The 16537-nt window shown below is 45.8% G+C and overlaps 1 protein-coding gene across 1 annotated transcript in view; it reads left to right on the top strand.

Moving 5' to 3' along the window:
* Window positions 1-1295: 1295 nt before the first annotated feature.
* The window catches only part of LOC144942715 (uncharacterized), a 222525-nt gene continuing 207283 nt past the window's right edge, over window positions 1296-16537 (top strand). The window contains exon 1 of the mRNA XM_078869575.1: window positions 1296-1865. Within this exon, the coding sequence (XP_078725701.1) occupies window positions 1820-1865 (46 nt within the window). The 5' untranslated portion in view covers window positions 1296-1819. The remainder of the gene's footprint in view (window positions 1866-16537) is intronic.

Here is a 16537-nt window from a genome sequence, read left to right on the forward strand (position 1 = left end):
AGCGTGCGTGCGCGTCTGTGCGCCGCTCGGCCGGAACAGGCGGGGGGGGGGGGGGGGGGCTCTGCATCGGACGCGGACGCCGGACAACAAACGGTTAATGCCGTTCCTCCTCCGGCTGGGCCCTCGCGTGCGCGCCAGCAGCGCGGCTGCTCCTGCCTGCGGGATGGTCGGCCACTATCTTGGCGAGTGACACATAAATCTCCTTGTTACTTACCGCCTTGTTATTACCTCCTAATGGCCTTTCCGTGACCCCCTCCCCACACCGCATTCTCTAGTTACGGCCAAAATTCAGTTGGGAAAGATGCATCGGTAGGTGGGTAAAAGCGTTAACTCGTGATAAAAAAATGAAATTTCTTCCCCTCCTATTCTTGTTCCTGTCGGCTTGTTTTATTTCAGGTTATTTATTTATTTTGTGGGGTCAGCCTGTAATGATTGTCACCGCAGGCGCATCAATAGTCACACATCAGAGGCCGAGCGTTTAATACCCGCTGCGTGTTTGTCGCAACTAAAATTATTTTTAACACCGTTTCATAATGCCTCACACTGCGCTTGCATGCCAGTCCTCCTTTATTTTGTATGCACGTGTATATTTGTTTGCGTGTAGGTTTTCGTGCAATACATATGTACACGTGCAATGGGCAATTGGGCAAGCCACAATGCAATGCACGATATGCCTTTAGAATGTATGAATTTGATATATATTTTTAATATTTAAATTGCACACCAGGCTAATTGGACAAATCCATGAAGCAAAAAAAAACATGCTTAGTGCCCTTCCGAGCAGTTGCTGCTGGAAGCTGCAATAGATTTCTCCAATTGTTTTCCCACTTGAGATAATGAAGAGCGCAATCAAACACTGCTCCCCCATCTCTCAATGTGCACTGCTGCTGTTTAGCCACCACCCATGTGCCTCACTCACTTCCAATACCAGTCACACCCCCGAGATAAAGACAAAGATCCCCCGTATAACCTGAACAGACTTTTGGGGCAAGCGGTTGTGAGCACCTATGTAGGCCGGCACGACACCATGCCCGATGTTCGCACATCGCACCCGATACTCATTTGGGGTTCAGTCGACCCCCACCCCCCACCAACACACACACCCAGCCCCCAAACTCATCCTCACCCCCCCCCCACACACACAACAGCTCATCACAAACGCCCGTCGTCCAATCACGAGCGCCCAGATGCTCGTCTCCGTTTGCTAGGATTCTGGATTACAGCAAGAAAGGGGTTAAGGCACCGCTGATGCGATAAAGCCGGCTCCGCTATATTCCCTGCAAGCGGCGTGCGCGCGCGGGCGCGCGCGTGTTGTGCGAGCGAGGAGCGCGTGCGTGTGTGCGCCTCCCCGTGTCACGCCGTCCCCCGCCCGCCAAGCCCGACACTCGCTCGCTCGCTTCGGTTTGGCTGCTCATCGCCAAGCCACCCTGGCCTCTCGTATCCAATTCCTCTTGCCCGCAAGTGTTGCGTCGCCAGACACTCGGGCTTGAATATCTGAGAAGTGCTGCGTCGTCGCTCGAAAAAATAAATCCACCGTCGTCGGCGGCGATGCCTACGGGACCAGCTCGCACGCACCCATTGGAACAAGTTTGCGCCTAGCGTTTTGCGTTTTTTTTTGTTTAAAGATCTCTTTCGTTCTTTCTCATGAGCCAAAAGCGAGACATTGTGTGGCGCCGTTTGGACAGCAACGACTTGTGTGTATAAGTCACAAAGTTTCCACGAACTCTGCTTGAGAGGCGCTCGATCGCCCTAAAGGAAGCTGGTGGTGTCTTATTACAGGAGTTGTATTTATTTTATTTCAAAACAAGAAGTGAGCTCCATGATGGCAGAGTCCACTGAAGAATCTTCCTTCCAAAGTGCTGAAGGTAACGGCAGCAACTCTCTGTCTTGCGTCGAGCACTTCATCTGTGGGGCGGCTGTGTTTGTGTGTGTGCGCGCGTGTGCGTAAATATGTGCGTGTGTATGAATGAAGCGAACGTCCATCCTTGCCGTTACGTAATCATTGCCGTGAAAGTAAGTCACGTTCCGTTGCTGAATAACGAGAGTCGAAAAGCGGTCCATCAACTTCTTATTCTCCCTGCCGTGCCAGAATGACGGTCATTATTATTGGTAACGTCCCCAGCGAATGGGCATGCACGAGTTGTAAAATGGAAATCAAATCTTACAAGCAATTGCGTCCACATTTTATCGCGTATATTATTCAACGTTAAAATGACGTGCGTTTGCCCTCCTGCAGATGAATTAAGTTGTCAGACACCGAAACGCGAAGAGCTCCTAGATTGTGTTTGTTGGCAAACGTGTGACTATCGCGGGAGTATGAATGTACAGCTCCTTTTCAGTCCGGCTGCTGGATATGAGAGGCTTCCTGATACCGTGATGCTCAGGTGAGCTTGTTCGACTATTCAGTGCTGAGTTTGTGAAGGGAGTGTGGGGGATCACAACCAAGTCAGACATCGCTTGCCACTTAATGTTATCTGTTATTGAGAATAACATTCAGGGCAACCGGGTTTATATTGCAGAATGCTAACAAATGCGCCATCACTCCCTTCTCCACCATATATAAATAATGCGACGCGGACTGCATGCAGCATCTTAAACGCAACCGCGTTTCAAGTCGCCGTTCAAAAAGAGTGGGCATAGTTAGTTAAAATATTTGTACACACATATAAAGGGGCAGTCAGTCACAGGCAAAGAGGAATTAGGGAAGATCCTCAAGCCTGGACTTGGACCGTCGGAAGGGAGTCAACAACAGCACATATGACAGGGGTAGTGGTGGTGGGGGGGAACTACTACGGAGTTCCAAACTACGGGGGGGGGGCAGCAGAGGAAAATTAGAGACCCCCCCCCCCCCCGCTGAGCGAAGCGTGACTGGAGCATTGAGCGGCTGGAGGAGGTATCGTCGAGTGAGGTCAGAGGATATGAGTAGGTCGCTCGATCCAGCCGCGACTCAGCAAACTCGATGGTCTCCCACGGCGGCTGTCGCTGAAGGGGCTGGCGGAGTTGACAGGTCGCACTGAACGACCTTGCGCAACGGCCACTGCGCTGAGCGGCCTGTGGTCGCTTTCACTTGGAATGAGAATTCGTTGGGTGTGCGTCATCAAGGCTTCAGACCCCCCCCCACCCCCCCAGCTCTTGAGAGGATCTCATGTCTGAGCACAGATCTGTCTCTGTTTTTTGAGTGCAATTGTGGAAGTGCTTTAGCAGTATTCAGGGCAGTGGCGACGGTTCAGTGGAAGCGGGTTGTAATCGTCTTTGTGCTTGTTGCTGCTAAGTTTGCAATTATTAAATAATAATTGTCTTCCCCCCCCCCCCCCTATGAAGTTTGAATGCAACGTTGCAATATTATGAGCGATTCTATACATTTCCAGGCAGTTGCCCGTATATTGTCATCTGTAATGCACGTGCATATATTGATGTGTAAGATACCGTAAATAGCTGTGTAGAAGTCTCCAACAATGCATCATGATCAATGATAATTATTCTCCATTGCCCACTGGTATCTGAACCTGTGCTGGCCTCCTCCACGTCGGCTCGGCCTGAAATCGGTACCCGATGAAGTGTGTCAGAATCAGATATAAGGAGGCATAGGCGCTTTGGACGGGTTGATGATAACACTGCCTCTGTTTGCACCTTAAGAGGCGCTTACTAACAGCACATGCCCCAACAGTTTGAGGATGAATGGCAAGATGGTGTGTATTTGCTACATTTTGCGTGCTATATACAGTGCGCCAAAATATGATTGTTTTCACATGCGTAATACGTAAATGCCTACTGTGGTTGATCATTGCAGATAAGGATTGTTGCACAATCAGTCATTGGAAATTAAATGAGCCTGATTCTCTCTGCCACCTGTAATTGACACATTTTCAGAGCTGCTGCTGCTGCTGAAGCTCACTCAAGCGGGCAATCTCGCATCTAAATCACATTATAGCATGCATGTTTTTGAATAAAATGTTATTGCAAGAATCATTGAAGCCCATAGATGTAACGTGAAATAAATAACCACGTGTTTCGTTCTGCAAATGACACTGCGCTGAACCCCATTGAGTCATAAATAATAATTTTAAATCAATGGATGAAGGCCTTCCACTGCCGTGGCAGTCATGTTGGTTTGTTTAAAGATGCTTCACCACGCTGATCAGTGCGGATTGGTGAAAGGGAAGAGGGCAATACCGTGTGTGAGATCGCGTGCTGTCTCGTGTTAACCCTGGCCAGGAATCGAACTCAATGTCGCCGGGTTCATAGCTCAGCAGGCTAAACCACTGCGTCACCATAACACATGCAATAAGATGTGGAGGAAAATCACAAGCATCCATGAAACACGGGGAAATTAATGATGTAAAACAAAATAAGACCACGATTTAAATGGTGTCGTAAATTAATTCACCCTTGAGCTTAGCTTGCAATGCAGACCCAGTACCAAAAATTGAGCAGCATTGCAAGTGTTCAATGAATGCTTGTGGAACATGCTTGATATGTTCCTGCACACACCCGCAATGTCTGCAAAGTGTAGCTTCATGTCTGCAGCGGAGCAAGCTTGTTGCATGCACAGGGAATGCATTGGTGCTCCGCTAAGCTCTGATTACTTGCTTGGCTCCTCTCTTGCAAAGCGGTTATCTGATGTTCATTATCAAAAGCGTGCTTGTGAAGTTGATTTCAAAGTGTGCGAGCGTTCGCTTGGGCGATCATTTCACTGGATAATGGTTCATCGTCGCAGCTACAGAAACACAGTAACACGCGCTATTCTTTCTCTACCACTGCAAGCATTGCCATTGCATTCCATTCATCTTGTTCCTATTGGGAAAACATTAACTAAATAGGGTCATTTGGGATTTTCTTAAATTTTTATTTATTTTATTCATGGTTTTCATGCATTCAAAGTCCTAATTTAATATATATTATGCAAAATATGGCCCAATGTGTTCTGGCGTCATCAAGTATTTTACAATTTTGACAATTATCCATAACCAAATTCTAGGCATCCCTTCATATCCAAAGTAGAATTTATTTCCCTGCGAAAGGGATAATGAATCTTGAATAACATCTTACGCGGTTAAATATTGTTCTATGCATTCTGCCTGGGATGTTCGGTCCACGTCCTGATGAGGAAATTAAACTGAATGTTGTAATGCATTGTGATTGCTTTTGGCTTTCTCATCAGTTTACGCGGCACTAAATCGAGATTCCCCCGGTCCGCTAATCCGCACACGCGGAAATCAATCCCGGAGTAGTGAACTCGTAATCCAGCCGGGTTTTTTCACGTGTTTGTCGGCAGGGGTGGATGCGAGGGTAAGGGACTCGATACGGAGCAAAATCCCACGCAGTGTGGATTTGCTCCGAGTTATTGCTCGCACGGACATGCAGCTTGAACAGACCTCACGAAGAGGCGCGTGCGTTAGTTGTGTGTGTGTGTGTGAGAGGGGGTGGGGTAAGCTTCGGAGGGTGCCATTTTTTTTCCCCGCGTGTGCAATTTACATCGGCAGCGCTGCGCTCTTAAGTTGCCGGGAGGATGTGCCCGTTTAACTAAGCAGGAGACGGCTTCGCCACTTACAAACGCAAGGCGGAAAGGGCAGCACGAACGAAGCGCTTTGAATAACGTCACGTGCAATGGACACGTACAATGCAAAGTTCTCTCGCGTAATTATCTTTTTTTTTGCGGAATGTCAACCGGCTATTCATTTTTCTATGCCACTTGTGTCACCTCTTAGGCTCCCGTCCCGCCGTGACACACTTCTTTCTTTCGTGGTTGACATTTCTTGCGGCACCGTAGAAAATGTGCTTAATCTCATTATTTTGAAATGCTTCTCTGTCCACTATGGGTGACGCGGTGGTTGCAACTCCTTCGCTCCTGGCCCAGGGCTCGAATCCAACCCCCCCTCCCCCCCCCCGTTTTTGATAGAGCGCTGCAGAAAATTAATTAAAATAAGCGCATTGTCTCCCGACCGCTAGGGGCCCCAGAAATCACTTCATGACATCGCTCTCATCAGAGTGGCAATCCTTTTGTGTGCTCATATCACGTTCACATGTTCAGACTTATAACCACGATTTCCGACGCATCACGATCACTGACTGGCTTTCTCGCAGCCATTATTAGGATTCATTTAATTAACATCTTAAAGCGGTGCGAGTTAGAAGGCCTGAGCGCCAAGCTGCAGAATTGGACGACTTGTTATAATCAGCCATCCACTTTGAGATCGTTAACAGGAAGAATTCTTCACAATTCTGGCCAATGGCCTGATGAAGCTGCTGGTTGCATTCACTGGCGAAACGTCGCACTACTCAAATTGTAAATGTTGTGGGTTTACTCTCCAACACACCGGTGTGTTGAAGCACTAACTAATTAGCACGTTTTGTTGACGTGATAAACCTTACTAATTGGCTGTGTCGGATGGTGGTGGGTGAACGACACATTTACGTTCACGTGATCTTACCCAAGACAACCCTTTATTGCGTACATCCACTGCTGTATGAATGCTTGCCCAAGCCATCTTCTTCCCTCGTGGTGTTACGATGCAAGTGTCCGCACACGAGCCGATCTTATCGCTCCATCGTCCACGGTGGATTTGCCCTCGAGGGTCTCTCCCTGCTTTGGCTGCCACTCTGTCGTTAGGCTCGACCACCGGCCGTCATCGCCCCCGGTGATGTCCTGCCCAAGCCCACTTACTGTGCCTTAAACAGTCATCAATTACGTCTCTAACTTGTGTTGTGTTCTCCGATCCACGTGTTCCTCTTTTTGTGTCTCTCACCGCAATTCGAAGCGTATGTATCTGCATGCTTCTTTGCGTAGTTTTCAGCTCTTGATTAATTTGCTTTGCCATTGCGTGCGTTTCTGTTCCATAAATCATGCCAGTGTATGTACACCCCTTTCAACACGTTTCGTATCAAGGCACATTGCTACGTTGCTTACGTTCAATAATTGTGCTATGTATGCATACATACTGTAGACCCTGGTGTGTGAGAGCTTGGACGACTGTATACATTTTTACTGTGTTTCATGCATTTGCATAGTCTACACAGCCAACGCGGGGTGGTGTGTGACACTTATTAGCATCTTACAGAATCTGATGAACAGCATGTATGCTGTCGACGGGAGAGAACCCGTTGTTAAACCCGGCCAAGAAAACCATTCATTCACATCGCAGAGCACTTGACTTACAAATATGACGGCGATAATGGTCATTTGTAAATGATCATATCTAGGCAGTACAGTTTCGATTTAAAGCTTTCGTGACAGCAGGGATTCATCTTCTTGGTTCTTTCGGTAAAGTCGCGTAGAAGGGAAATAATAAAATAATAAAACATAATAAAATTAAATTCTCACGACGTTTCAGCGTCTTTCCGACAGACCTGTTCTTCACCTGAGGACGGCTGCTTGCGTTGTGGCCGAAACGTCGTGAGAATTATTTTATTATGTTTTATTTTTATCATTTTATTATTTCCCTTCTACGTGACTTTACCGAAAGAACCAAGAAGATAGGCAGTACAGCTCAGATATTTGCTTGCATCACATTGTCCTTTCGGTTGGTGTATAATTGTCATTCCTCGTTGCATCGCGTGTACGGCACACAACACATTGTGGCAACCGAAGGCCAGTTGTTTGCGGAAGCAATGTGTAAAATCCTAAAATAGTGAGCTAACATATCGGTCGGGTTCAGTTAAGTGAGTACGTCCACCTACTTTGCGAGTATTCGTCAGCGATTGTTTCACGAACGACCCGTCCGTTACCGTACCGCGTTCAATCGACCACACCGCGGGTCACAACTCCTCTCCCCTTTGCTGCTTTATCACGCTACTGCACCGCGGAATTCCCTGTCATCGAGCACACTTTCTCCAAGTTCTATGAGCCTTTGCTCATCCTAAGAAACATAGAAACACCCTTCAGTGGCGTCGTTTGTTGCCGGCCGCTCGGCATCTTGGGCCTTTTGGGCCCTGTGCTCTGCAACTTTGAAAACAAACTTGGAAATGAAGAAAAAACCCTCGCCCGTTTCTTCTATTTTTACTTTCGTCAGTTGAGGGTAGATGGGCCACGGTACGGAGGCGAGGTTGTAACCCCCATCTCATGAAATCCGCATGTATGTTACATGATTTGCAGGTGTGTGTCCATTTGTCACTCCATCGCCACACCTGATCCACCCCTAGAATGTCGGTTGCTGTTCCCACCTGCCCTTGCCCCCCCCCACCCCCCGCCCACAAGCACAAACTCCCACACTCCTCCCCCACACCTAGACTCGTGTAAGCACTGGGAAGCGCTCCCTCCTTTCCCTCGCCAGAATAAAAACCCCGGGTGCTTTGTACCGGACTCGTTGTGTGCGTACCTTAATTGCAACGACCAAAAAAAAACAACTAAAAATAGCAGAAATGCTGCATGTGATTGTCACTTCTGAATCTGGACCCTGCAAACAGGAGCTGAACACAACCCCGCATTTATTTCTTGATTATTTCGGTGAAAAATCCCACTTTGTCACTATTCACACAACAATATTTGGGGCCAAGGATATTTGACACCGCAGCATTTCGGTTCATTATATCGGCATCATGAAAACATATTCGGACGGACATTTTCTCGTGCTCGGGCACGTTGCTCAGGTCATTATTTACCCAACTGACGCCAGCGATGAAGCGCACGACAAAGGAGAAATACATCCACGGAATTTGGCCATGGGTTTGGTTAAGTGGCGAGATGTTACCTACCTCGCCTGGTGTGCAGAAGTTCGTGGGTTCGATCCCGACCCTGCCGCCTGCTGCTGTATATTTGGAGTTTGCGTGTCTCTCTCTCCCCGTGGTCGCGTGGATTTTTCTCCGGGTCCTCCGGGTTTTCCCTCCACATTTAGAATCAACGTCATCACGCGTTTAGAGTCTTTGGCTGCCATAAATTTGCACGTGACAAGCCACTTCGTTGAGTTATCATTTGTGGCCAGGTCGCGTCTTTAAGAGAGCTATATAGCTCAGGGGGCCTTCCCTGGTAAAATAAAACTAGTTCATAGTCATTTGTTTAGATTACCTTCATATGCCACCTTTTATTGTTGGAGAATAAAAAAAAACGGTCTGTGATTGCTCTGCTGGGTATAAATGGACGAGAAGCTGCTGCAGCTGCTGCTGCTGCGTTAGATTAACCTCTTACAAAAGGCAACAATTGTTCGATTAGAAATTAATGTAGGCACTTTTGTAAATTATGCCCTCGGTGTCGGTAAATGTGCTACAGTTGTATATATAAAAAATTAACCCGTAAAAACAAAGTTTTTCACTATAAATCATTTATATGCGTGGCATCGGTTTTATTTTATTATTCATTTCGGTTTTTCTTGAGTAAGAGTTTCATTTGTATCACATTGGTATTTTAAATTAAATATGAAAACATTTTTTTCCTAAAAAGTGGAAAATTTAGGAATTTTTTTTTCACGAAAATAAATTGTCACGCACAACGAGCCTGTGTGCAAAATGTCAGCTCGATTGTATCACTGGAAGTGGGTTAAAAAACGACCGAAAGATTTGCACGGTCGTAAACGCGCAAGCAAGCAAGCAAGTGAACTTAATAAAAAGGGTTTAAAAGACCAATCTCTGCGCGGCAAACAATCGTATTTATGCATTGTTAAGCCCTAATTGGCGGCGCTGATGTCTCCCGACAACAAAGCGTTCGCCACTCTTCACTGAAGTCGGCTGGTACGCACGTTTCATCGCTTAAAAAAAAAAGAATTAACTCATCGATTTGCTGCATTAATAATGGAAGCGAATAAAACGACTGCAGGGCGGGCTCAAAGGCCGTGTGTTTCCCGAGGCCGAAAATTGACACGACTGACGGGGGAGAAAGGTGACTCGTGTGCGGTTCGCAATGGCTCAGAGTAGACGTGTTGACTTTCGGAGGAGTTTCACCGACGTGGAAAGATGGGACTGGATTTGCATTGTCGCTGGCCAGTGCTCATTCAGCCCAACGAGGTGTGCCCGTGGCTGTCCGTTCAAAGTTAATTAATAAAATAATATAAATAAAATAAATTATATTATAACTTTTATTAATTTTTATTTATATTTTTTTTACCTACGTGACTTTACCGAAAAAACCTAAGAGTATGAATCCTTGCAGTCACGAAAGCTTCAAATCTAGAATCAAAGCTTCCTTGTTTTCGATGGTGAAAGCGCACATGCAATATAAAGTATACAATTTATATTTCAAGTAATGATAAATAATAGTGGCCTCACACTCACAAATAATACCTGGGCATGTGGCCATTCTCAACCTGCTCTTCTTTGTGCAAGTGATTGCAGTGACCATTATGTAACCAGTTCGAGCTACATCTATATTCATTATCCAAGAAGAAACTGGGTGCTACATAACGAGGGCAATTTTCGCACGGGTAATTTAAAAAAATATAGATTTCAGCTTGGATAAGAGCACAAGAAACAGCTCTCTCTTGACAATGGTAATATGAAATTATAAGCCACATGTCAAAGTGTGTCCTTGCGTATTGCTCACCTGTGTTGGATGCCCTCAACCACTGCTGGCAATTCCACGTTCCTTTATTCGCCCTGGAGGAATGATGGAATGAATCGACCACAAACCACGATTTGAACTCTCATTCTTATGATTGCAAAGTCGAACACCAAACTACAGTGACATCCAGCCAGCTCAATCTGGATGCAGTGCAGCTTTATTTATGGACATAAAAGCATTGTTTTCCTTTTCAATTTGGCATTCAGTCGTTTTGGCTTAAATGCCTTTATAAACGAACCATGCCCACGTGTGTGCATATTGTGCACTGCGCTTAAACCGATCATTACCAATTACACAATAAGCCAGCTGCCCCACAGTTTCTGATGTTAAATTAAGTGGGAATAATGCAATGTTGGCATTTGTGATACACATCGTTATCTGGGAAGAGAGAGACTGGGAAAAATAGGTCATTCTCAGGATGTGCACGTTTTCCCATCGGTACTGGATGTTGACATGCAAGGGTCTCCCACGACTGGCATTCCACAACGTGGCCTCAATAAAGATAAAAAGACAGCAAAGAGCAACACGTGCCAGATCTTTTTGGGAATGACTTTCCCCTACACGCTGCCATTTTGATGCATTGGGATGTATGTTGCACAATGCACACAGAGTACACAGCAAAGACTTGAAATGCATATCCTTATAAACAGAAATGGCTATTGGTGAGGACCTATTAAGGCTGACACGGTACACAAGAGAGCAGTATGGTCAGTAAACACACACAGCCACTTCTGTCTTACCAGTGCTGATGAATGTGCACGCACTGCATTGGGTACTCCGTGGTGAAAACCCGCATTAATTGATGCTCATCGTGGTCGGGAGTGAAACCTGTACCACCGGGATCATAGTAACACTGTGCCTGAATCTGTGTGCTACTACTGCGCACGTACACACTCGCTCATTCCCACGAGACAAAGGTAGAGATTTCCTGCATAGGCCTACATAGACCGTTGGGGAAAATGCTTTTTTTATTTTATTGGCGAGCACCTATTAAGACCGGCACAGCGAATGAGGGGGGTGGTATGACCAGCATCGCTTTCTCGTCAAGTTTGACACCGCTTGCCAATTGAAATTGGCTGTATTTTTGTCCCCACTAAAATGACTGTTGTGATTGAATGAGGTCAATGGTAGGTCGAAGGTCTCCAGACAAGTACGGCCACTCTTATGTTTGACTAGAGCCATTTCAAATTAGAACCGGGTTCAGTTGGGTTAGACCTTTGGTTGCACTGGTGCTTAGATCAAAATGTGGGGAATTCAAATTCCATTTGAGTGGTTGATTCGGCCAATCATCCTCTTCGAGGCCAGTAAATTTGGGTTCCACTTTTGTGGGACATCCACAGGATGCCCGGGGTCTCTCATATGGAGCTGACCACACGGAATTACCGCCACTCGTTCAGGGCTGGCAATGATGATGATGATGGTGGTGGTGTTCATCACCCAGTGCTTGTTTACAGAGGGAGACACATTGACTTTGAATGATCAGGCAGTAATATATCATCCCATCTCAAGCAGTTGTTGTTTTCTTTGATGGCAGAGCCGTGTGTGTGCGTGTGTGTGTTCATGCGGTGGAGTTATTTTTATGCCGGTCATTCACTCTGCATCATATTTAGCTCCAGCGTCTCAGCCAAATTATTTTTGGACTGCAGCTATCTTCCAATAATAATAATAATCATCAATGGCCATCATACCTTCACTCTTCCTTCTCTCACGTTTGACAACTTGCAAAAAAAAACCAATGCAGCTTTGTTAGAAAGTCGGCCGTGGCTGTCAGTGGGAATTCCTGGTGTACCCATGGGAATTCGGAATTTCTCACTCTTAGGTCAAGAGCACCCATGGGGATGAGTATCTTTCAATATTTCGATTTAAAGCTTTCGTGACTGCGGGGATTCATCTTCTTGGTTCTTTCGGTAAAGTCATGTAGAAGGGAAATAATAAAATAATAAAAAATCAAACATAATAAAATAATTTCCCTTCTACGTGACTTTACCGAAAGAACCAAGACGATATCTTCCAATGCTCATTTGAGCATGGGGACTTTGCTCATAATATAGGGAACAGTTTTTTTTTATATTGTAATACTCATAATCATTGTTTTGCCCTGATCTATCCACTGCTGGATAAATGCCTCTCCCACACCGATGTCATGCTTCTCACGGTGTTGCGCACCCTCCGGCCTATCTCGCTCCTGCACACGTTCCGTCGTTGTAACTCTTCCTCGCGCCCATGCTCCCACATTTGGCTGCCAATCTGTCACGGATTCATCCATAGGCCGTCATCCTCTGGAGAAAATCTGTTCCCGAACCCTTGGGCCACTGTGAACCCTCAGAAAACAAAAAATGCTCCAGACCTCCGTGCAGTTCAAAAAATAAAATCCGGTGCTTTGTGAAGAAATCGTAACCACTAACAATTTTTTCCACGAGGATCATGGGTTGTCCAAGGACCACGTTGTTGGGAACTACCCCTCTTTAGCAACGTGGCCTGCCCAAACCCGCTCACTCTACAGTCAATGTGATGCCGTCCACTTGACGCTCATTCCCTATCCACGGCGTTTCCTCTCTTCTCTGTCTCTTCAGTGCAACCGGCAGCATCCATCTCTCCACGCTTCTTTGTGTCCTTCAAACGAGGCTTCTTCACACGAGGGCTCACCTGGGTTAACGTGTACACTTTCAACGAAACGCCCCTGTTGCGCAACTGTAACATAAAAAAATCTATGTTTATTCACAGCAAAGGCTTTCGGCTATTCAAAAAAATGTAACTGTGCTTGAGCTTGAGGAAAACAAACAAATTTCGATTTAAAGCTTTCGTGACTGCAGGGATTCATCTTCTTGGTTCTTTCGGTAAAGTCACGTAGAAGGGAAGTAATAAAATTATAAAAATAAAACATAATAAAATAATTCTCACGACGTTTCGGCCAGAACGCAAGCAGCCGACCTGAGGACGATGATGAAAACAAACAATGTTATATCTTCAACGTATATATATAAAAAAAATAATCGCGTTATGAATCCAACGTCGGTATAATGGCGGACGCTCACCCCCAAACACAGCGGTGCGAGGTTTCACTCCGTGACCGGCCAACGTTGGCCAAGCCCCATGTGCCAGTTGGGCGACGGGCACAACGCCATTGGCCCTCCCGCTGTATCCCCTTTGGCGAGGTAAAGTGTACGAACGATAAATAATTCATAGCCCTTCCGTCGCTCCCCGACTGGATGAAGGCCTCACCCGTCTCGCGGTCGTGGAGGGTGAGGGTGTTTGATCATACTTCACCACACAGTGTGGGTTCGTTAAGTTGGGGGGGGGCGGCGGGCGGCGGGGGGCAGGATCAGTTCCAGATATCCACTCGCTACTGATGTTAGCCGTGGCTGTGAATTGAACTCGGCCCACCGCGTTCAAAGCCGAGTGCGCCGGCCACTGTGGCGCAGCTGCACTGTAATCTTCCAGGAGGGCGCCAGCAATGCCAGCTGCCTGGCGTAAGTGAGTGGTGTGCATAGAATGCGTGGAGAGACAACACTGCTGTATGTGTAACGACTCTGAAGACAAAGTGGCAAAAGCCACTTTTTATTTGGACACAGCCGCAACAAAGGACCCTAGGCTTTGCGCCTTGCCTTCCAGCTTGTAAATTCCTCCCAATGTCCCCACTCCTCATGCTCCCCCCCCCCCTTTTATAGTCCTCAGCGCCCTTTCTAGAACCTTCTTGTTCCTATTCTTAATAAAATTATAAAAATGTAAAACAATTATTTTATTATTTTATTATTTCCCTTCTACGTGACTTTACCGAAAGAACCAAGAATATGAATCCCTGCAGTCACGAAATCTTTAAATCGAAATATCATCTTGTTCCTGTTTTTTTCTCATTAGCCAATCCCTGTCCTTCCCCTCTAACGGATACTCTCTGTTTTCCGATTGATTCCGTTCAAACCTTATTCCTCCAGTCCCTTTAAATGTCTGCCTCCTGACCAATCGCCGTGGAGACATCTTTCCACCAATCGGAGACCGTTTGTTTATTTCAAATAGCCGTTCAGCTGCGTATTGGCTTGGGGTCATTTCTCGGTCATTACATATGCATAGTGTCTATTCTTAGCCAGAGAAGACGGGAATCTCGCACAAATAATGGCATGTTCCACGAGAAACTGAAAATGTGTGTGTTGTGTTTTTAACATTGGGAGTTCCATCTCAAACGAATGGGGAGTTGTAATTAATCTTTTGAGCAAAACATTACGGAACTCTCAAAGTGCGCAACATTTTAGCACGACTGTGTTTACTTGCTTATATTACTGTCTCCGTTATTGTCGGAGGAGCATTTTACGTTGATTGAGAGGCTCCAAAACACACACACACACATCGGAATTATATTTCGCCTTTAGAACTCTCGTGGTTGCTTTGTTAAAACAACTCAATTCAGTACCGTGGGAATCGTAATGTCACATTCCTTTCATTAACTCACTCATATCATCCCTCTATCTGGTTATGGATTTTTTTGTTTGTTTTCAAGCTCCTATCATACATTAGCGAACGAGAATATACCATTGTGTGGCCAACCTGTGTTTTAGGTGGAGGGTAATAACATTGTGGACATAATTCCATTACATCATTCATTTACCTTCAATAAAACACGACCGACGCTTTTGTATTCTTAACTTTATAATCTTACGGCTATTAACACCTTGAATTCTAGAAAGAGAGCTTAATTTTTTTAAAGAAAGCAATAAATAAATATAACTTTATTATACAGATTTCCCACGATTTATGCGGGTAGGGATTTGTGCAATTCAATTGAGCGTACCTGCGGTTCACCTCTTTTTACCCAAAATGCACTGGGTTGAATTCATTCTACATTCGGCGATACGGTCGGATGTGGGACAACATTGCCTTGCGTGTCCTGGCTGTGAGCTGTGTGTGTGCTACTCTGCAGGCAGCTGCCTCGGGCGCTTTTCACTTTCTGCGCCCTTTTTTTTTTTGGAACGCATGCATGCATCTGTGTTGAACCTCTTTCGCACCGTACATGTCCAACTGTGCTAATCGGAGGTGCATCTACCGCACAAAGTGAGGGAAGCGTCTATATGTTAGCGTGGCAAGTTCAACACACTTCTTGACGGATCACATTTTACGTCATGCTGTTAAAAAACGTACATCTTGGAGAGCTGCACACTGACTTCTGTCATGTATCATTGAACTCTGAAGTAAGAATAATGCTTGGAAAGGTATAGCATACATTCGGTTTTTATAATGTATAGATTTAGATTACAAAATGAGGTAGTGGCTGGACTTGCACCCTCTACCATTTCACATAAACGTGACATCAGTTCGCTCCAAATTGTAACTGGGCAGTGACATTAATGCAAAAATGTGGAGCTCAGGCAGGAAAAGCAGTTAATGCCTGTCAGTTATCTTTCGCAGCCATGTTTTGAATGCATTCTGGAATACTGTGTATAGTTTCAAATCAAAGGTTTCTGTCTGATGGTTTGGCATAGCTCAGCGGATGTGCCCCTCTCACTCACCATTCCAAAATACACCTGAAGCCTATGGCGATATTCTGGCTGTAGATATTAGCGGTAGCAATGCATCACTTGTATGAATGCTGCATTGTTAAGGCAGCATGGCAGAACATTTGAATCACTGGCAGGCTCGTGTAGGTTGAGAACCAGCGATGATTACGATAATATTAATGATAGGAAAATTGGACAAGTTGTTTATTGTGAAGGTGAATGTGGTGATGGCGATGATGGTATAGGTGCAGCGGGTGATGATGGTGGCTGTGTTGAAGCAATAAAGACGGTTGTTCTCTAGATAGACTGGCTCCTGGCATGGGAACGTGCAGTTAATGTGTATCTCTATCAGGGCCACTAGCAGATCACTGCGCCATTACTCATATGGGCATGGGGTCACTTTGACATTACTTGAATACCGTAGTTGTATTTATTGGTACCAATCTCGGTACTGGCACACTGGTATAGTAGTACGGTATGTAGTAAGTTGAAATGGCAAGGGCTGTGATGATGTATCCTTCTGATGGTCCACAATCTGACTCACGTTCCGAATAAATTCACAAGC

The sequence above is a fragment of the Lampetra fluviatilis genome, chromosome 28 (genome assembly GCF_964198595.1).
Source record: "Lampetra fluviatilis chromosome 28, kcLamFluv1.1, whole genome shotgun sequence".
In the NCBI taxonomy this organism is placed as follows: domain Eukaryota; kingdom Metazoa; phylum Chordata; class Hyperoartia; order Petromyzontiformes; family Petromyzontidae; genus Lampetra; species Lampetra fluviatilis.